This window comes from Elgaria multicarinata, chromosome 9 (assembly GCF_023053635.1).
Source record: "Elgaria multicarinata webbii isolate HBS135686 ecotype San Diego chromosome 9, rElgMul1.1.pri, whole genome shotgun sequence".
Classification (NCBI taxonomy): Eukaryota; Metazoa; Chordata; class Lepidosauria; order Squamata; family Anguidae; genus Elgaria; species Elgaria multicarinata.
Genome location: NC_086179.1, coordinates 92,217,303 through 92,238,664, shown reverse-complemented (window position 1 = coordinate 92,238,664; position 21,362 = coordinate 92,217,303). Strand labels below are relative to the sequence as shown.

Below are 21,362 nucleotides of genomic sequence, written 5' to 3'. Positions count from 1 at the left end.
TTCCCCATCTAATAAGAGGACAGCAGCAGCGACCCCAGCCTGCAAGCAGCCGCTTTCTATTCCCCACGCGGCCGCGCCTGCCCGTCATTTCTGGGGCGGGAGGGGGGCGAGTGCAAAGCGAAAGGGGCGGCATCGGGGCCGGTTCCTTCCCTCCGGCCTCTCCAGGGTCTTTGGTGCGCCTCGGCCCCTCCTGGTCGGCCAAGAGGAGCGAAGGAGGATGGCGGAAAGCGAGTGCGAGACCCCCAGCACTCCGGGGGAGTTTGAGAGCAAATACTTCGAATACAATGGGGTGCGCCTGCCCCCTTTCTGCAGGGGGAAGATGGAAGAAATCGCCAATTTCCCAGTGAGAGACAATGATGTCTGGATCGTTACCTACCCCAAATCAGGTACCAGACGTGGCAAGCTTGGGAGAGGGTGGGGTGTCTCTTATTTTCCATGCATTGAAGGGTTGGGCTGTTTCCCCTTCCAGTTTCCCCCCCTCCCCCCCTTAAAAACAAGTTAAATTAATTGTCGTTGTTTTCTGGTTTATTCTAATAACCATCATAAGGGACAACTGTCACCTGCCAGGTAGTGATTGTAGCTAAACGACTTGCCTAACGCGGAGGTGTGCAAGATCAGTAATTGATTCATACCTGTCTCTTACGTTGAGAGAGAGGTTCAGTGCTGGACACGAATGCAGAACACAAACACACACTCGGGCGTGCAGAGATTCGTTCCTTGGGTTAATTTTTGCACATGCCTTTTAAGGGAATTGCCCGCAATATAGAGAGTAATCATGGATGCATAGTCTCCTGTTTATGTATTATGCCAACCTAAGCATGCATACGGAGACATAAAAATCCTACCTGTGCAATGAGGTTTGCTTCCTAGCAGAGATGGGCCAAGGCGTTTGATGGCCTGAAGCAGAAAATCTAAATGGCCCCCGCCCATGACGGAGAAAAGAAAAATACAATAAAAAACTAAACATTTGACAGTTTTACAAAATCTGCTGCTCTAGGCAAACCATCTCGCCCTGCAGAGTGGTTATGTTTTGGTGCCTGGATCAGAGACTTAGAAAATTGGATCTTTTAATATTTAGGGCACTTAGGGGTAGAATCCTATGCACTCTTACTTGAGAGAAAGCTCCATTGATCTCAGTGGGACTTACTTCTGAGTAAACAAACATAGCCTCAGGCTAACAGATTCTCAGAGTTGTAGAGAAATCTGAAAGCAGTGTCAGCCTAGAAGCTTCTAAGGCCTGAGCTAATTTAATTTGGTGGAAGAAGCGGTGGCTAGAGTTGCTAGTTTCCTATGATGTATTGACTGATTATGGAAGAGATTAAAGATCAGTTTGTTGCTTTTATTGAACAGGGTCTTCATGAAATAAATGGCTCCATGCATAATTAAGTTATAGGACCCACTACCACAAGCTGTGGTGACCCCCACAACCTGAAGATGGCATTAAAAAAAGGATTAGATGTAATAGCTAAATGGAACTACTGAATATCACTTACGAGGGGGTACCCACATAAATGGGTTAGGTCATCCCCTGCTTATGAGCACCAAGAAGAATCTGTTGGCTGCTTTTGGAAACAGGGTTGGACACGATAGATCTAGCAAGAATGTATATTCTTACATTCACTGGCTTCACTGAGAGCGTCATCACACAGGGGGAAATCGTGTTTGTTTACCCTCGCTTCTCCGCCCACGTGTTTGTCCCTCATTACTTCCTCTTTTGAAAGAGGAAGTAAACAGCATGCACGTGGGCCATTTTGATCGCGCTGCTTCTTCTGCACATGTCTTTAAAAATAAGTCGGACTTACTGGGGTGTTTTTTTGTCATGGGAAGAAGGCTAGAAGGGGCAGGAGGCACGCGGGAGGCAGACAATGTTGTGAGAGGGACCTGCAAAAATCCGTGAGTGCCCAGTAATGAGTGTGCAATAAAATGCTCGCCTGATGGAGTTCTGAGTCTGCTTATTATAAATGAGGATTTGTCCACATGTGCATTTTAAGGGGAGATACTGCCTTATCATTATCTAATCCCTATCACTATCACTCATACAGTAGGTGGGTGGAAATGGGCTAGTACCTTTCTTTCTAGGGAAAATCTGCTCAGGATAGGCAGAATGATGGGTCCTACAACTCCCAGCATTCCTCAGTCATTCCCATTTCTGGCTGGGGAATTCTGGGAGTTGACCCTTTTCTGTCTAAACAAGCATAGGGTTGTGCCCTAAATGTGTTTTATGGTTGGCTATTTCCTTCATCTGTTTGATGTTTTAGGCTCCAATCCAGCTTTATAGCTTCATGCACTAATCTTGCATTAGTGACCCCTGGATAAGGATGCATATTCCTGTACATAATAATGGAATCACAGAATAGTAGAGTTGGAAGGGGCCTATAAGGCCATCGAGCCCAACCCCCTGCTCATTGCAGGAATCCACCCTAAAGCATCCCTGGCAGATGGGTGTCCAGCTGCCTGTTGAAGGCCTCTAGTGTGGGAGAGCCCAGTCAGTTTAATGGGCCCCATCACAATGTGGAAGGTTGGGGTGTACACATTCAGAAAGGTGCTTCAGTGTGGAGGTCTCCCTAGCTAGGGTGACCATTTGGAAAGGAGGACAGTGCTCCTGAACCTTTAACAGTCGCATAGAAAAGGGAATTTCAGTAGGTATCATTTGTATGCATGCAGTACATGGTGTAATTACCTCTTCATCACAACAGTTAAAGCTGCAAGAGCCCTGCCCTTTTTTGTAGAGTGACCAGATACAAAAGAGGGCAGAGCTCCTGCAGCTTTAACTGTTGGGATGAAGAGGAAATTCTACCAGGTGCTGTGCATGCATACAAATAACATCTACTGAAATTCCCTTTTCTATGCAACTGTTAAAGATACAGGAGCCCAGTCCTCCTTTTCATACGGTCACCTAGCCCTTTCTGAATCGGGGCATTAGTCTGAATGTGTTTTTTTATAATGTACATGTTTAGAGTCCCAAATTGGGCATTGATCGTAATTACTAGAAATCTATAATATTAATCAGTTGTGGTTATGCTATACATATTGTTTGTAGGAGGTGGATTTTGTCCACCTACTTCCTTACGTGTTGTCTTATGCTTCCATGGACATGGAGACATACCTTTTTCAGAGATCTCTGCAGACATTTTTAGACATATTGATCCTTGAAGGGGGTCCATATACAGGGCCAAACCATGTTGGGCTCCTTCAAGGAATAAAACTATATTTTTTCAACATTCTGAGATATTGTTTCTTCATTCCATTGGGTCATTTTGGATGTTCCCCACTTTTGTGCGACCCAGCATAATTTCCCTAAAATGAAGCCCTAATTGGATGTCATGATAATGCATGGATCCAATCAACCTACATTTGTCTAGTAACAATTACTAAAAGAAATCTGCCCTCATTTATGTAGCTCTTCTCAACCCACCATACAAGTTGTAGACCAGAGGTAGGCAACCTGGCACCCTCCAGATATTTTAGACTACAGCTCACATCAGCCCCAGCCAGCCAGCACAGCCAGTGCTAAGGGATTGTGGTAGTCAAAAGCATCTGGAAGATATCAGGTTGCCTATCCCTACTCTAGACAATTACCTAATTCAGACAATACGACAGCCCACCATTAGGGTGACCATATGGAAAGGAGCACAGGGCTCCTGTATCTTTAACAGTTGTATTGAAAAGGGAATTTCAGCAGGTGTCATTTGTATATGAGGAGAACCTGGTGAAATTCCCTCTTCATCACAGCAGTTAAAGCTGCAGGTGCCCTGCCCTCTTTTAAATCTGGTCACTCTAGTATAGCACCTGCAGCTTTAACTGTTGTGATGAAGAGGGAATTTCACCAGGTTCCCCATATATACAAATGACACCTGCTGAAATTCTCTTTTCTATGCAACTGTTAAAGATGCAGGAGCCCTGTCCTCCTTTTCATATGGACACCCTAGGCCCACCATGGCTGAATTTACCCACAAGGGTGTCACATTGTGCCGGTGTGCACTAATTTGCATGGAGCACATGTTCCCACAACTTGCTATGACTTGTGTAAACCCAGGTGGCACGGGTTATTTGAGGGTTAGACAACCTACAACCCATGAGTTTTTTTCGTTTTCTTTGGTTGCTTGAGCCGCTCCGATGCTGTGGAACTTCCTCCTAAGGGAGGGTAGGTTTGCCCCCCCTTCTGCTATCTTATCACCAGCAGGACAAAGACTACTTTATTCAAGAAGGCTTATGCCCTGTAATTGGGCCACCTTGGGTACCATTTGTTGATAGAAGGGTGGGGTGCAATCAAATGAATAAATATGAGAGTTGTCTTACCCCTCAAACAACCCCTGCTGCCTGGGGTTGCACCATGCAAAAATGGCACCCATGGGTGCCCAGCCCAACAAAACAGCCCCTGCTGGTAAATTAACCCACCCTGGGCTGTCATGTTGTGTGAATGAGGCCAATGAATTAGAGCAGGGAATGTGGTGAAATGATACTTAAAGACCAACAGCACAAAAGATCACATAGCTAAATTGCATGCACCTGAAAATGGATTAAGAGGCACTGAATTCATGTGTATCTTACATGGAACCCAAATATACAATGCTTAAAGATCCATAGACAATATACCCTGCTGGTACACCCAAGAACTAAATTGCACAAATATGATGTTGGAAAAGAAGACATTGAATTTGAATTCTACAACATCCAATAATATCCCATTTTGTTGGACTACCAAGAGCTGCAAATAAGTGATCAAAGTTCTTCTTCCATATACCTCAAAAACACTAAAAACATATCCCCAAATAAGTTGGCAAAAAAAAATCACACACACACACACGCTAACGTATAGACAAGGAAACCTATGTAAGGGTGCAGTTTATTTTCACAAAGAGACAACAATTTCAAAAAAAGTAATGTGCTGTTAAGGTTTGTGTTCAAGACTGAAACTTCGTCAGCTAGTTTGTTATAAACAACAAATGTAAGGAATGTTTCCATGTGTATTTAGCAACAAACAAAGAAAACCCCAAACCTCACCACCATTCTTTTAGTTCTTTCATGAAAAAAGTTACCAGGTGCTGCGAAGCCTCTGAGAGAGCCATTTCACCCCCTTTTTTTTCCTTGGGAGGAAGAAGAGTCTGGAGAGCATAAGCAGGTAGGGCTGGGCGAACAGGCATTTGAGATGTGGTTCCTCTGTGAAGACTTACCTGTCTACTGTCAAAGAGGGTTCTGATCCTGTGTATTTGCCTGCCTAAAGAAAAAAAAAATAGCTTGTATGGCAGAGAAAACCCTGTTTGCCTGGTGGTAAGAGACTTTCTGCCTTGAAATAGTGAAGGTACTATAGTGGGCCTTCTTGATCGGAAATCCTGTATCATTCTCTTAAAGCTCAAGTAAAGCAAAATTTTGGATGGAATAAGTCTCTTTTCATTTTATTCTTCATGAATTGAGGTGGGTTGATTTTGTGTTCCTTTGACATTCCTGCCCCTGTCAACACAGAATTCATTAATACCAAACATTATCAGGTGGGTATCACCTTCTATACGATGAAATATATCAGTTATTAAATATGAACAATAGACAGTTAAGCACTGATTCAGTAATCTACAGAAACATTTATTGAATAAAACTGTAGGTCTCAAAAGGGGGCAAGAGGAGACAGCTGAATCAGCAAACATGCAGTCTTATATTATTCAAAGAAGAGGAAAAATCAAGATTAAAATTTAACTTACTGTACCCAATTAAAACATCCATTCTGCTTCCTTTCATATTAACTTATTATTATACAGCCAATTGTGTATGAGAATATATTCTATTAGTAACCAGAAATCTAAAATCTGTTTATGAGAATATATTCTATTAGGAACCAGAAATTGTAAAATCTGTTTATCTGTGGGAACAATTAACAAAATGATGCACTAAAGGTTGCTACATTTAAAATGTCCCTCTATCAGTATCCTACAACTTCTAGAAGAATCAGGGCCTGTTCAGATACCACACTAACCCACTGTGGATTGTGGTTTTGAGTAATCCACAGTGGGTTAGCGTGTCATGTGGGTGAAGTACCTACCCTGTGCAGTGGGGGGTAATGTGCCCCGGGGATGGTTCCTGGAGCGTGTGGCAGCACCATCATCATTTGCTATGGATGTTCCAATAGGAAATTCCTGCAACCATAGAAATGGCCACCTAGAGTGTCCGCCACCTCTGGTGATGCTCTACCCAGTGCAATCTCTCTCAATGATCGCCATTGCAAAGCGATGGCTGGTGTGCCCACTGTGCACCTTTCCCTGCTGCTTCTGACCACTGGGATAACTGGTGACTTATCTACAGAGCGGGGATAGGTAAGTGAACCACAGCACCCTGCAGGTGTGGGTATCGTGGTTTCCCTCCCCATCCCTGCTCCATAGTTCCGCAACCCCCCTCCACTGTGATCGTCTGAACTGGGGCTCAATGTTAGAATCCATCAAATAGCTCTGAAGTTCTTATTCTTTTGGAGTGTCCTACCCAAGGCAGGACACTCCAACTAGAAACGTATCTTTCTACATGCCAATGCTGATGTAAGATTTTCACAATTGAAAGAGATAAATGGGAGTATGCAACAGAGCAAGTAATATTACTAGGAGAACACACAGTTCCATCCATTAGCAAGCATTGTCTTGGGACCAAATCAGCACGGTACTGTGCATGTGTTACTAACAGCATAACCTCTCTTATGCAGCTGTTGTTTATACCTAGATTTTTGAATGGTGTAATGCTTTGCATGAGATGAATCCCTCTTTAAGATATTGCCCGTGATGTGAAATGAAGGTGAAATGAAGAAGAGTGGAAAAGAGTGGTGTGTTGTTGTTGTTTTTATCAGTTTGGCCTTGTACAAGACTTGTACAAATAAACATTTGTGTTCTCTGTTAATTTCAATATCCAAAAAAGGAAACTGTTTTTATCAAAATGACATGAAAAGTTCATAGTAGTATGAATATAATTGATTCGTGGGGGGGGGGGGGGCGGAAATCATGTATGAGAAAACAACAAAAATATAATCTGTCATTTGGAAAACTAAAAAAGAAAAGAAAAGATCTCATTATGAAAAGAATTGCATGCTGGATATAGTGTTATCTTATTTATTTATTTATTTATTTATTACATTTTTATATTTATTACATTTTTATACCGCCCAATAGCCGAAGCTCTCTGGGCGGTTCACAAATCTTCCAAAGAAGCCATGAATAAATAGGCAACACTGGGAGCAAATGGGCTTGCCCACAGTAACTCCTCTAATATGAAAGCAATGCTGATCAGAAAATATAAAATAATTCTTTTTCGGATTGTCTATTAGTTCTAAAAGAAACTAAGTAGGATGTGTAATATCCTGGCATGCATTAAGAATCTATAAATGTGCGTGCTTCATTGTGGAGAATGCTTGCATATAAGAAGTTTAGATCCATAGTGACAAGGACAGCTTGTTCCGGGATCTTCATTCCCTGAACCATATAAATAAAGTCTTACATATGTAAATATCCCTTACATATGATTTAGTCTCAGGGACAAAATGACATTGAACGGAATCATCATATTGAGATAGTTCCCTAAAAAGGAACTTGAATCACAAACAATATAACAAATTGGTGGTGGAAAAATCCAGTTTGTTATTCTTAGGGAGCATATCCCTCACCATTATACGAAGATGTAATTTTTACAAAAACCTGTATGGAGAATCTTCAATACATCCTAAAAGTAAAACCTTAACTAAAGTAGTAATAATGACACAAGCAATACTTTGGTAGGATCTCTATGAATTGGAATACAACAGGCCTCCTCCTATAACTATAATCTATAATCTATTCATAGTCTTCTGTATTTAATATCACAAGTATCTCGCTCTTATCAGCCTCCTTGTTGACCAAGGATTGATCACTGGCCAAATTATCCAATAATGTCTGTTCTTCCTTTGACAAGTTGTTCCACTTCATGGTCAATGTTTGTTCCAAATCTATATCCCTAAGTGTGGTGTAGTGGCTAAAGGGTTGGACTGGGAGTCGGGAGATCCAGGTTCTAATTCCCACTCAGCATGGAAACCGACTGGGTGACTTTGGGTCAGTCACAAACTCTCAGCCCAGCCTACCTCACAGGGTTGTTGTGAGGATGAAATGGAGAGGAGGAGGATTATGTACGCCACCTTGGGCTCCTTGGATGAAAAAAGGTGGGATGTAAATGAAATAAATAAGTGCCAGATGTTCATAGACCTAAATATGTGGATTTGATACAGCTTGTATAAATTGGGATCTAGATCAAAAGGAGGACTGACAATTGTAATTATTACTACTAAAAAATCTCTCAGTTTTAATTGACAGATAAGACTAAATTTATCCACTTTACTACAAAGTGCATTGTGTCTAGGGATGGGCATAAGGCTTAACTCTACTTGGATAAATAATGAGATGATAAATTAATCCTGTTGCATCTTCTGTGATATGAGCGAATCATAGAAAAATCCTCTCAAGTAGAGGTGATGTCCTCAAAGTCTACTGAAACACATCTCCTGAATTACCAGTAGATGCATCTCCTGTGTTGTTAAGATCAGTGTCTGTAGGGAACATTAGAAGGATCATGCCAAGAGATACTTCCCCCCCCCCTTAATTCTATCCATGGATATGCATAATCCCGTTAATTTCTGGGAAATGTCCTTATTTTCATTGCTTAAAGTTCAGACCAAAATTGATTGAAATCTTTTTCTATTCCCTGATCCCCCCTACGATAATTTCACAGGTGTGTATTGTCCTTTAAACAATGTTAAAGTATCAAAATGTGTGTGTGTGTGTGTTGTCTCCTATTCCAACATCATATGTGTGCAGTTTAGTTCTTGGATCTCTTATTGGGGTATATTGAGCAGTACCTAATGCTGTCACTGCGCAAGTGGGAACATCTACTAGCACAGAGGGAAACTAGTGCTGCCTTGTGGAACAGTAAGCAGAGTTTTTCATGTATACAAAATAAAGAGATGCATGGAAGTATATAAATATGCTAGAATGACCCACCCCCCAATAACGGCCTTTAACATGGTGGAATGCTGTATGTACTCTTCATCCTTAACACAGGGAAATACTCCCGTGTTTCCCTGTAATATCTACAAAGTGCTTAATTTTTGTGAACCGCCCAGAGAGCTCCGGCTATTGGGCGGTATAGAAATGTAATTAATAAATCAATAAATAATAAATAATATGATCTAGGATTTTAGCCCCCAAAACTGCTTTGAATGTCAGGTAAAGTTATCGGGCTGCAACCTGGAGATCATGCCTGCCTGTCTCTTCAAGGCCCCCATTTCTACCCATTGTCCCATTTTTCCATCTCCCTTCTTTTACTCCACAGAAAGGGAGGTGAGGTGAAGGGGCCAGAAGAGGTTATGTGACAACACCCTAAAAACTTGATCTCCGGGGAAACTTTTCTAAATTGGAAATAGTTTGGACTGAGAACATGCGGCTGCTTCTCTACTTCAAACAATTTATACCTCTTGGTGTAAATCGTTTGCCAACTATTAAAGTGGGCTATATGTGCAGTAAGTTTCATTTCTGTAACATGGTTAGTTTAGGTGCCTCGGGATCCACCAAGGCAGATTCCTCCAGACACCTTATTTTGGGGGGGGGGGTTCCCTAGAGTGAGGCTCTGCCAATGTTCTTTAGAAGCCTTACCCATGGTTGACATTTTATTTTATTTTATTGTGAATATCAACAAACAAAACAGAAAATATGTCGTGAAAACAGGGGGTGGGAGACCCATAGATTGTGTATATAGAATTATCATCATTTCCATCATATAAACTGGGGGGGAAAGGGAGAGAAAAGCAGACCAAATATCCGTATATTTATCCTCTTGCAAGTTGTGTCTATATAACACTCATTCAAAATTTGATAATGTTATTAGGACCTCGGTCCATTGCATTATAGGAGGTGTCAATTTGTCCTTCCAATGTGATAACATAAGTCTTTTGGCTGTCATAAGGGCTCTGACACGGACCACAGAGATAATGAGTAGGATCTGAGAAACGCCGGAAGCCAATAGGGTCTATAGCAAAGGTGGGGAACCTGTGGCTGTCCAGATGTTGGACTCCAACTCCTATCAGCCCCAGCCAATAGCCAGAGATGATGGGAATTGTAATCTGGAGGTTCCGCATCCCTGGCCTTTTTGCAGGTAGAAGTGGATCTTCTGCTCATGCGGGTGTGTGTTTGTCCCTTACTTTTAACAATTCCTGTTGCAGCTCTTGAATCCTACATTCTAGGCCATTTCGGAGGGTTCCCTCCAATCTCAGGAACAGCTTTTTCAGGGAGTGCAAGGGGCTGCAACAACTGGGGAACCAAATTTGACCAGAGCTGGGTCAGTAGTGGGTTGCAGTGGCAAGCATCAGTGAGCAGCTCTTTAATACGGAGAGCTGAGGCAGCTGATCAGTTCCCAGTGTAGCAGGACCTGGAAATGCTCTCAGGGAGAGCAGGAGCCAAACAGGGTTATGGTCGATGCAGGAAAAAGTTGGAATTCCGCAGTCCCTGCACCTCCAGCTCCTGACTGAAAGTCTCCATTTGGTGGGGCAGGGACATAACGCAGGTTAGGAGAAGCGCCGTTGCCCTCTATTGGGTATGGTTTACTTCTCCATTTCCCTGTATTCTTTCTCTGTCCGCAACACACACACATACACATCTTGTCTGAGTTCAATTGGTAAAGAGTCCACAGCATTGAAGGGGCACCGATGTGTGTATAACTCTGTGGACTCTTCTTGTCTCTCTGACGGCGGCATCACTGAATGGTTGCTGATGGTGCCCTCTTCCTTCTTCAGTGGGAATCTTTGAGCACAAAAAGGCTTTCAATGGCAGGAGGGCCAAGATGATCAGCTGCCATTTCCACATTTGGCACCTGGTAACTTGTCTTCCTTCTCTCCAGAGAGGCCAATGGGAACTCTCCCATTTCAGGTGGGCTCAGGCTGCATGAGACCTCTATTGCAGATGACCTCCTGGGTTCTTTACCACACCACACAAGAGAACAACAATGAAGGATGGGAGGTTCAAGGTTCCACATCTGTATTAAATATTAATTTACATCTGCTTATTCCAGTATCCAGCCATCATTTTTTGCTTTTAAGGATTCTGCCAGGCCCTGGACAATAACTTAATTGAATGTGGTAGACTGCAAGAAGCAGTAGCAGCATGTGAATGCCAGATTAGAAACGGCTGGCTACATCTTTATTGCTTTCTTAAGCTGCACATCTGAAATATTTATGACATGGAGGAAGCACTAAAAGCTCTATTTGATCCCCTCCCCCAAGCCTTCAAAAATGTTCAGTTTATAAAGTCTGCACTCCGTCTATATCTATTATAGACTTTACTTGTTTAATTGTTACTTAGTTGAGTCTTGATTGCGTGCTGTTGTGCTTAACATTTTTACCAGGCGTTCTTAGAACTATTAACACCTTCGTAATTAGATGCAAGCTGATTTTTTTTTTTAACCTGGGGGAACATTTAAACATGGGTTACTTTTGTCTAGGTATAGTCTATCACATTTGTGATTGTGTGGCATGTGTAGATCACATCTTACTCCAGGACTGTCCCAAACTGGGTTTGTTTAGAATTGATTTAAGCCATATAAACACAGCTGTAGTTACAGATTTTGCACCGTTCCATGAGTGTGTGTGTGTGTGTGTGTGTACGCCGTGCTGTTTTTCTCTGTTTTGTCTATTTCTTCTCCTAAAATGGCTTCATGTAATATGAAATAGCAGTGCTACTGCAACCCACTGGAAATGTTCTAAGCTTTTCGATCTATTATTTATTTATTTATTTATTTAATTACATTTATATACCGCCCCATAGCCGAAGCTCTCTGGGCAGTTTACAACAAGTTAGACAAGATCTAACTTTTATGTGCACAATTACAATGGGACTTTTCCCTAGGAAAGTCTTCTAATTCGCTGCATCTAGGCACATGTTAGAAACATCACTCTTTGGGGAATTAAGCCAGGAACAGGAAGTGCGTGTGGGTTAACCTTCCTATTTTCACGCTGCTGGTGTAACATTTGCAAAGGGACTTGCAGGACATGGCTTGTGTGAGCTCATTCTGCACACTTGATGGAGGTAGATTCTAAAGCCTAGTTACTTTCTACTGTTAGTTTTACCCTACCCTGTGCCTGCTTACCCTACCCTGTACCTGTTGGCATTCTCTTCCCCTCCTTATTGTTTTACTATGATTTTATTAGATTGTAAGCCTATGCGGCAGGGTCTTGCTATTTACTGTTTTACTCTGTACAGCACCATGTACATTGATGGTGCTATATAAATAAATAAATAAATAAATAAATAAATAATAATAATAATAATAATTTAAGAGCAGGAGCTCAGGGTGGAACTGGAAGTTGGGCGGCAACCACGGGATTCCCAACCAAGTGCAGAAAGGTGAATACAAAAGGGTAAAATGTCTGCTTCTTGCTAGCCCATCACTTCCCCCCTACAAATACCCCCACCCCCTGCTTTGCAAATTGTAGGCAAGTGTAGGATTCAGAATTTTAAGTTTACTGCTAAATATCTCATTTTGGCCTCAGTTAAACAGACGCTGACTGCATTTCAGTGCCGAGTTAGGAATGTTTAAGTCTACTGAAACACAGGGCCTTGCTAGACCTGTGTAATAATCCAGAGGAGAGGAGGGGAGATCTCGCATTAGGAATAACGCGACATCTCGCCCTTATTCAGACGGGAGCCGCGATGAGCTCTGGAGGAGAGCTGTCGCGGCCGCCATTTATTTATTTTTAAAGCGGCAGGAGCCACAAAAGGTAAGTAGTTTTTTTTTGTTTTTTTAAGTCTCTGTCCCCATCCGCCCCCCACAAAGTCCGATCCCCCACTCCCCCAGACCCTGTTCTCCATCCCCGTCCGCCCCCCGCAAAGTCCGATCACCACCCGCCCCCCCCAGGCCCCGTTCTCCGTCCCCGTCCGCCCCCCCCACCCGCAAAGTCCAATCCCCCCGATGTCCCCACCGTAGCCCTGATGGCCGCAGCGCTCCTGTGGAGCACAGTGGCCTGTCCGCCGCTTTTCCCAGCTACTCGGGAGTAAATCCAGTAGCTGGGGACCTGGCTACACGCCCTCGGTCCCAGCCTCAGCCCGACCTGAGGCCAGGACCATGGGAAGAACCGCGCTACCAGTGGTTCCCATTAGCGCGGTGCCAGGGCGGCGTGACTCCTGCCTGACCCCTGTTTGGACGCACAGGGACGAGCACAGTCCTTGCACCGGGCTAACGCCTGGTCTAGCAAGGCCCTAAGTGTGTCTCTTTATGGCTGCAATCCTAAATCCCCATAGGGGAATAAACCCCATTGAACACAGCGGGCATCTGAATGAATACGCGTAGGTTTGCACTGTATTTTCCTGCAGTTCCATAGGACTGCTTTTAGGGCTGTTGTTGCAATCCCTGCCGAAGACAGATCAATGTTTGTTTTATTCCTGGGCCACAGCCTGTAAATTACGGTGCTGTTTTTGCATCTTGCAAAACTGCTCGACACAACAGAGCTATTCAAAATGAGTAATGAAGCTATCATCTTGCCTAGGCTGTGCTGCACATGTTACTTCCTAGAGAGTGGTCTGGTGAGGGGTGTGTGGAAATGACAGCATCAGGCAGATTTCAGCATCAGGCAAACGCCTGAGTAGCTGCTGTAAACTGCTGTTGGTGTGCTGTTCTCCTTTTGTTGAGAGCTGGGGCTTTGGCTGCTGTCACCATGAAATACTCCATGAAGTGCTTGAGCTGCATTACAGATTGAGCCTGTGGCACTGAACACACTCATTCATTCCTTAGGTCTAAAACGTTGGCTCCGACCTTCTGTTTTTTAAAAGACAAAGTAACATTAAAGTACTCCTGAGGTCCACAACAGAGAGTTGTAGAATATTGTATCACAGAGTGTTCTGTAAGGATAAAAATAGCAATTTCTTACAACGACAAAATCTTTATTGCTTACAGCCATAGGCTATTGCAAACAATACAAGATAACAATTTATTAAGGGGTGACTTGCCACAATTTGCATGTAACCTCTAAGCCAGTGGTTTAAGCCAATACAGATAACTGAACTATTCTCACGCAGGGTTACTTGGGGTAACCCGTATCATCCTGTCACGCAGAAAGGAAACTGCTTAAGGACATAAAGCTGCTTTGTCAGACTACTGGTCCATCTGGCTTAGTATTACCTACTGCAAGGGTGGGCAGTAGGTACATCTCCAGACGTTTTGGAAAACAAAGCCCCTGCCAGCCTGGCCAATGGTCAGGAATGCTGGAAGCTGAAGACCAAAACATCTGGAGATGTACTTTCTGTCCACCCCTGTTCTACTACCTGTCTGGCTGTGGCTCTCCGGGTTTTCAGACAGGAGCCTTTCCAGCCCTACCTGGAGATGCCAGGGATTAAACCTTTGGGACTTTTGCATGCAAAAAATAATTTCACCATGCCATACATTTATATTTATTTATTTATTTATTTATTGCATTTCTATACCGCCCAATAGCCGGAGCTCTCTGGGCGGTTCCTATTACATTTATATCCCTGCCTTTCCTCCAAGGGGGTTTCTCCGTACTGACTGTGAGGGGGGTGGGGTGGGGTGGGGAGCTTGGGTCCTCTGACCTTGGATCCAGAAATCCAAATTATCCTGTGGGCCTCCCATCTAGGTGCCATAGCATTGTGCTCTAAATTGAAGCGGAGAGAATCTTGCTATTTTTTCCTTGATTTCTGACTGGGTACAGGTGTAGGGAATAGCCATAGTTAACTGTAGCAAATGTGCTTTCCATGTACGCGGTCTAAAGTTTTATTTCTGGCATCTCCGCTTCAAGGATAGCAGTAGCAGCTCTGGGACGGACCTCTGGAAAAGTATTTTGGAGAGCCTTTGTGTTCACATCATGTAGAAAAGAATGCACCTGGTGCATTGTGAAATTATCATAAGCCTTAACAAGAATGTTATTTGCTCGTTTGAAATATTTTTTGGACACCCTGGGAATGAGTAGCATACATACTGTTCAGAAAGCCTGGTATAGATCCAAAGCACATTTAAGTCAGTCCATCATAAACACCATCTAATCAGTTCAGCTTTGTTTGGGGGCTTCTGATCAGCACTGACAGAAACCCTGAGAAGAAGATATCAGCCAGTTAAAAGTGCTGAAGCAAGCTGCCAGGAAGATTCCCAGTGAGTACATTGAATGTGCTCCTGACCGCAAGGCGGTGGGAATGCACACCATGCCATATTGACTACACAATTACTAGGCCTATAAACGCATCATATTGTGGGTCAAAATACAAAACAACAACAAGAATTAAGGGACATTGGAGGCAAGAGAGATCTAGAATCAAGGCAGTTAGGGTGGGAGCAGGAGCTAAAGCCTATCTATTAGGGTGGAATTACACTAGGGTGACCATATGAAAAGGAGGACAAGGCTCCTGTATCTTTAACAGTTGTATTGAAAAGGGAAGTTCAGCAGGTGTCCTTTGTATATATGGGGAACCTGGTGAAATTCCCTCTTCATCACAACAGTTAAAGCTGCAGGTGCCCTGCCCTTTTTTAAATCTGGTCACTCTAGTATAGCTCCTGCACCTTTAACTGCTGAGATGAAGAGGGAATTTCACCAGGTTCTCCATATATACAAATGACGCCTGCTGAAATTCCCTTTTCTATGCAACTGTTAAAGATACAGGAGCCCCATCCTCCTTTTCATAGGGTCACCCTACCCACCCCCGGGCTCATAGGAACATAAGAGGCTGCCCTATTCTGAATCAGACCTTTGTTCAGCTAGCTCAGTATTGTTGATTCTGAGTGGCGCTGGTTCTCCAGGATTTCAGGCAGGATTCTTTCCTAGCGATATTAGGAGAGACTGAGGATTAAACCTCAAACCTTCTGCATGCAAGCCAGGTGTTCTGAAGCCACAGGCCCTTGCCTGCTCCCCCATCTTTTGAATTCAGCTTGTCATAACATCCAACCCCTAAACTGTAGTTTATGTTAACTATGCTTTGTTGAAACAAGCCAGCATCATAAACCACAGCTTAAAGTTGGCTTGTTTCAAAGAAAACTGTAGTAACGATTAACCACAGGTTTGTTACTTTTGAGTTGTCAGGTTTGGATGTCACAACAAGCTGTGCTTAATGTAAAATGGAAGCCAAAACCTCTGAACGTCTTGCAGCTGTGCTAAAAGGATGTATGGGGGAGTGTGTGAATCTGGAGGGAAGTTAACTTGCTTCTTTCATGATAATAGTTTTTTTCAGATGGATTGGGAACACTGGCCCATGTGCTGAATTCAGCTTGCCAGGACTCCACATCTGGGCCTCCTCATCCTCTGCCCCAACCTGAAGCCCCACCATCTCAGAGGAAGGAGACACGGTGGGAGAGCAGCTCCCAATTGAGTTGTGGTCTTGAGAAGCACACCTTGAGGTCATGGCTCAGTGAGCTTTACCTGCTCTCACCTTCCCTGATCAGAGAAAGTGAGGCATGGCTGAAGCTGGCAGTATCTAAAGGAGCACTCACTGAAGCAGTCAGGAGGTGGCGTTACCCACTCCTCGCCTTTCCCAATTTGCTCGCTGTGGGATTATGGGAGTTGTGGCCCAATATTTCTGGAGGGCACCAGAATGTGAAAGACTGGCTTAGGAGAAAGTAGTGAGGTATGTACTAGAGGGGAAATCCTTGGGATTCTGCTGAGGTCAGGTGGCAAGCTTCTGGTGTTTGGATTTGCACTCCCCCCGCCCATACACAGGAGCCTTGTGTGGCGCAAAGCGGTAAAGCAGCAGTTTCTGCAGCTGAAATTCTTCCCCACGGCCTGAGTTCGATCCCAGCGGAAGCTGGTTTTGGGCAGCCGGCTCGGGTCGACTCAGCCTTCCATCCTCCCAAGGTCGGTAAAATGAGTACCCAGTGAGCTGGGGGAAAGGTAATAACGGCTGGGGAAGGCAATGGCAAACCACCCCGCTAGAAGGCCTGCCAAGAAAATGTCAGTGAAAGCTGGCATCCCTCCAAGAGTCAGTAATGACTCAGTGCTTGCACGAGAGGTTCCTTTCCTTTCTGCCCATACACAGACCATTGCCTATTTATATATTAAGCTCTTTCTTCACATAATGCTTATTTTTCTATTATTATGACATCTTTATCCTGCACTTCCTCTGAGAACCTTGTGCAGCCAACATTTGGGTATCCTATTTTATTTTCAAAGTTTGATGGTAGGTAAGCGAGAGAGGAAAAGAGAGGGAGGGTGGCATTGGGTGTCTCAAGGTTATCCCGACCTTCCTGTCTCCTGATCCCAGTAGGACACTATATCCATGACATTGGCTCAGACTTCCTTCCTTCAACTGAACTTTATGATTCTGGCTTCTGCCTAGAGCTAGAATCTATGACCATCTTTGGCAAACATTTGTATAAATGGATTTTTTATTTCACCCACTATGCATTACCTTGGTTATATAATTGTAATTGCTTGAGATTCCTGATCCTGCTAGTGACTACTACATCTGACATCACCAACAACACCTGTGCCTTGCCAATTTCTTGAAAGTAACCATACAAGTCATAAAGGGTTCCTGGCGATACAAAGCAAACAAATTAAGTAATAGCGTTGGTATATGGACAATTGTCAACCCTGGAGTTGAATAATTCAGACCCATCATCAATATTAACACACTTAATATACACATTAGGGTGGCCATATGGAAAGGAGGACAGGGCTCCTATATCTTTAAAAGCTGTATAGAAAAGGGAATTTCATCAGGTATCATTTGTATGCATGCAGCACCTGGTGAAATTCCCTCTTCATCACAACAGTTAAAGCTGCAGGAGCCCTGCCGTCATGAGCAGATACAGGGCCAATAATCCACATTCCAGCAGATAAGGGATTAGAATGCACGAATTAGAATAGGAAATCTCAGTATATTTTCCTGAAAGCACTCTAGAATCCTACATTTGCAATTACTTTACAAAAAAATCACATTCAAACCTAAGCTAATGGATTCCTTGAATATACTGTGTATGAAGGAAATGATATAGAGGGGGAAAATGGAGTCTTACCAGGAGATAGTAGCAGCAATTGACTCAATGTGAGTATATGACTATTTTGAAACGATAGTTAGCAAAAACTGCACTGAGAAATCCAATCTAGAAAGCACACTAGTGATGCGAGGTGTTTTTTTAACCCATAGATATTGTCCAGAGTGCTTTGCTTATTTTGTCAGATATGATATGAACTTCGATCAGAATGGATGCAGAGACAAGCTTACCCCAAGAGGTGGTGATAGCTTGAGATGACTTGGAAAAGGGATTAGATAGGTCCATGTCCAGAGACAATTTTCTTGCAATCTATTCAAAGTAAAACTACATTGTGGCCCAAAATGTCTCCAGTTTGTGCCAGTTCATCTACCCCATGTTTGTTATGCTTTTCCAAAACATTACTGCTTAGCAAAACCCAGAGATGTGTTACCAATCTTCTGATATTGTAAAACATCCTTCGTCCTTTTTCTTTGGAGACTGGATTGAGGTCTTTCATCACATATTTATTTAATTTCCAGGCACCAGTTTATTGCAGGAAGTGGTATATCTAGTCAGCCAAGGAGCCGACCCTGATGAAATTGGATTAATGAATATTGATGAACAGCTTCCAGTCCTAGAGTATCCTCAACCCGGCCTGGACATTATCAAGGTACAGCTTAATATCTGAAAATGTGTTGTCCCTTTGAAATGTTTTATTTTATTTTAACTCTGCTTATTTAGCTTTCATTTCAAAGCTGCATTTATTTCCCATTTATTTATTTATTACATTTATATACCGCCCCATAGCTGAAGCTCTCTGGGTGGTTTACAAAGCTTAAAAACAGTGAGCATTAAAAACAAATATACAAAAATTTTAAACCAACAAAAGCATAAAAACAACAATATCCATTTAAAACAACTATTCTGGAGTCAGTTAAAAACTCAGCATATGTTAACTGCCTGGGAGAAGAGAAAAGTCTTGACTTGGCGCCAAAAAGATAACAATGTTGGCACCAGTCGAGACTCATCAGGGAGATCATTCCACAGTCTGGGGGCCACCACCGAAAAGGCCCTCTCCCTTGTTGCCATCCTCCAAGCTTCCCTTGGAGTAGGCACTCGGAGGATGACTTTAGATGTTGAGCGCAGTGTACGGTAGGTTCATGTAGGGAGAGGCGTTCCGTCAGGTATTGTGGTCCCAAGACGTGTAAGGCTTTATCGGTTAAAACCAGCACCTTTGTGAGTGAGCCAGTTGAGTATATTAGAGTGATTCGTAATTTATCTGTTTGCCTTAACAATTTACTAAGACATGTTGTAAGATTTATTATTCTGCAATTACCTAAATGTTCCTGCAAAAGGAACTTTGAACCACATGACCAGTTTTGATGGCACCAGGAAGTGCCAAAAGAGGACATGTGAGTGGTTGAACGGCACATCCATTGTTGTTGTCGTTGCTTTTCTTTTCTTTTGGAGCTTCGTGGTAATGAGTGAAGGTGGAACTCGTGTATCTCTCCAGTAAGAACTTAGAAATTCATCAGGCTGCTACTTAGTCTCCTTTTAAGGAAAGTAGTATAAACATTGATTTTGGTTCTCTCACAGGCTCTTTCCTCTCTAATTTCTTTCTTCGCAAATGTATCATTTCCCGTCTCTGTATTTCATGCATTATTAGACTGTAAGCCTATGGGGCAGGGACAAGTTCACAACTGTTTCTTGCCAAGAACAGTGGAGATGCTTGTTATAAACATTTTATGATGATAAAATGTGTGTGCCTCTTTGCAAGAACTCATGCACCTCTCCTTGAGGCAGCGCATGTGTTCCCTTTCACGCTTTATTCCAGAAGAATAAAATGAGAAAATGCCACTTGCTCACATGTCTTCTTTGGCTTTTCCTGATAACAGGCAAAGTCATTTGAAGGTTAGGGTGATTTGATAGTTTCCATGTCTCCATCGTTACTTGTCGAAGGTAGCACAATAAATTTATTACGGACACAGCAACAAGTAAAAGACAAAAGTCCCAGATATCTTTTTGGCATTTGGTCAGAAAGATTTGCATCCAATTCAAATGATACTCCGTTATTTTATGTAGCAGTGCTGACTTGCTTGCAAATAATATTATTCAATTACTCATCGATGTTGCAAAATAAAGCCTGTATCTAATGCATACTAATGAGACAATCATCCCTTTATAGATGTTGTCTTGCATTATCTTACAGGAATCAGTTGTGCTATGCTCTGCAACACTTATTCCTGTGTGGTTAGAATGATTAGAGTTCAGGCATGTCATAAACCACTCAACTGAGTAAGTTTAGGCATGTACTATGATGCAGGGATTTGCAGTCAATTCTTCCTCTGGGCTCATTATCAGAGGTGAGACATTGCCTCCACCGCTCTTGACTCAAGGTAAGGAGATCCCTTTTTGAGAAATTACGGAAGAAAGGGGGCAATTCTGGGCAAGGTCCTTAGTACCTACCCCTGTTCAGATTTGTACATTGGACAGTTTCTGGTATATCATAGAATCATAGAATAGCAGAGTTGGAAGGGGTCTATAAGGCCATCGAGTCCAACCCCCTGCTCAATGCAGGAATCCACCCTAAAGCATCCCTGACAGATGGTTGTCCAGCTGCCTCTTGAATGACTCTAGTGTGGGAGAGCCCACAACCTCTCTAGGTAACTGGTTCCATTGTCGTACTGCTCTAACAGTCAGGAAGGGGTTTTTTTTTGGGGGGGGGGAGGAATTTGTGCTGCAGTTTAATATCAGTCTAGAGTATTTAAACCACATAAGATAGCTGGTTTCTAGAAATGTGAAGTAGCCAACGATGGTTTCAGAAAATATCCAGGTGTTTAACATCTGGATATCAACATAGGTGGGTTAATAGGTATATAGGTGCAATGTAGAATCATAGAATAGCAGAGTTGGAAGGGGCCTACAAGGCCATCAAGTCCAACCCCCTGCTCAATGTAACACATTTACTGGAAGAAATGCTAAGGCAGGGTTGGGATAGTGATCAGGTAGCTGGTCAACATATGAATCAGATCTTACCAAATACACAAAGCACTTAGACCGCTTTATGGATGTATATGATTTTATGTACAAAAAAACAAAACCCGAAATGGACAAAAAAACCCTCTCTTTTCAAAATGACACTATTTATAGGGGAATATTTTCTCTGACCATTCAAGCCTGAGGGGTGGGTAGGTGAATAAGAGCGCTCTGAAGTTCGCCTTCCAAGTGTGCGTGCCTTATAATGCAATCCTATGCATGCTTAGAAGTGAACCCAATTGTGTTCAGGGCTGGGCAGAGGGTGGGGCCAGTTGGCATGGGCCTATGATTTTGAGGGGGGCTACTCTGAGTCCTCCTGGTAGAGGCAAAGGGGGTCCCTTTGGTAAAGATTTGTTACAAAGTAGCTCTCC

General features: G+C 43.0%; 1 protein-coding gene across 2 annotated transcripts in view; it reads left to right on the top strand.

Annotated features, from left to right (window-relative positions):
- Positions 1-216: 216 nt before the first annotated feature.
- SULT4A1 (sulfotransferase family 4A member 1) overlaps positions 217-21,362 on the top strand; it is a 32,296-nt gene continuing 11,150 nt past the window's right edge. For both annotated transcript variants that reach the window (XR_010025796.1, XM_063133333.1), the window contains exons 1-2: positions 217-386; positions 18,495-18,625. Coding sequence is in view for 1 of the 2 variants with exons in the window: in XM_063133333.1 (XP_062989403.1) it covers positions 218-386; positions 18,495-18,625 (300 nt within the window). In the remaining variant the exon portion in view is untranslated. The remainder of the gene's footprint in view (positions 387-18,494; positions 18,626-21,362) is intronic.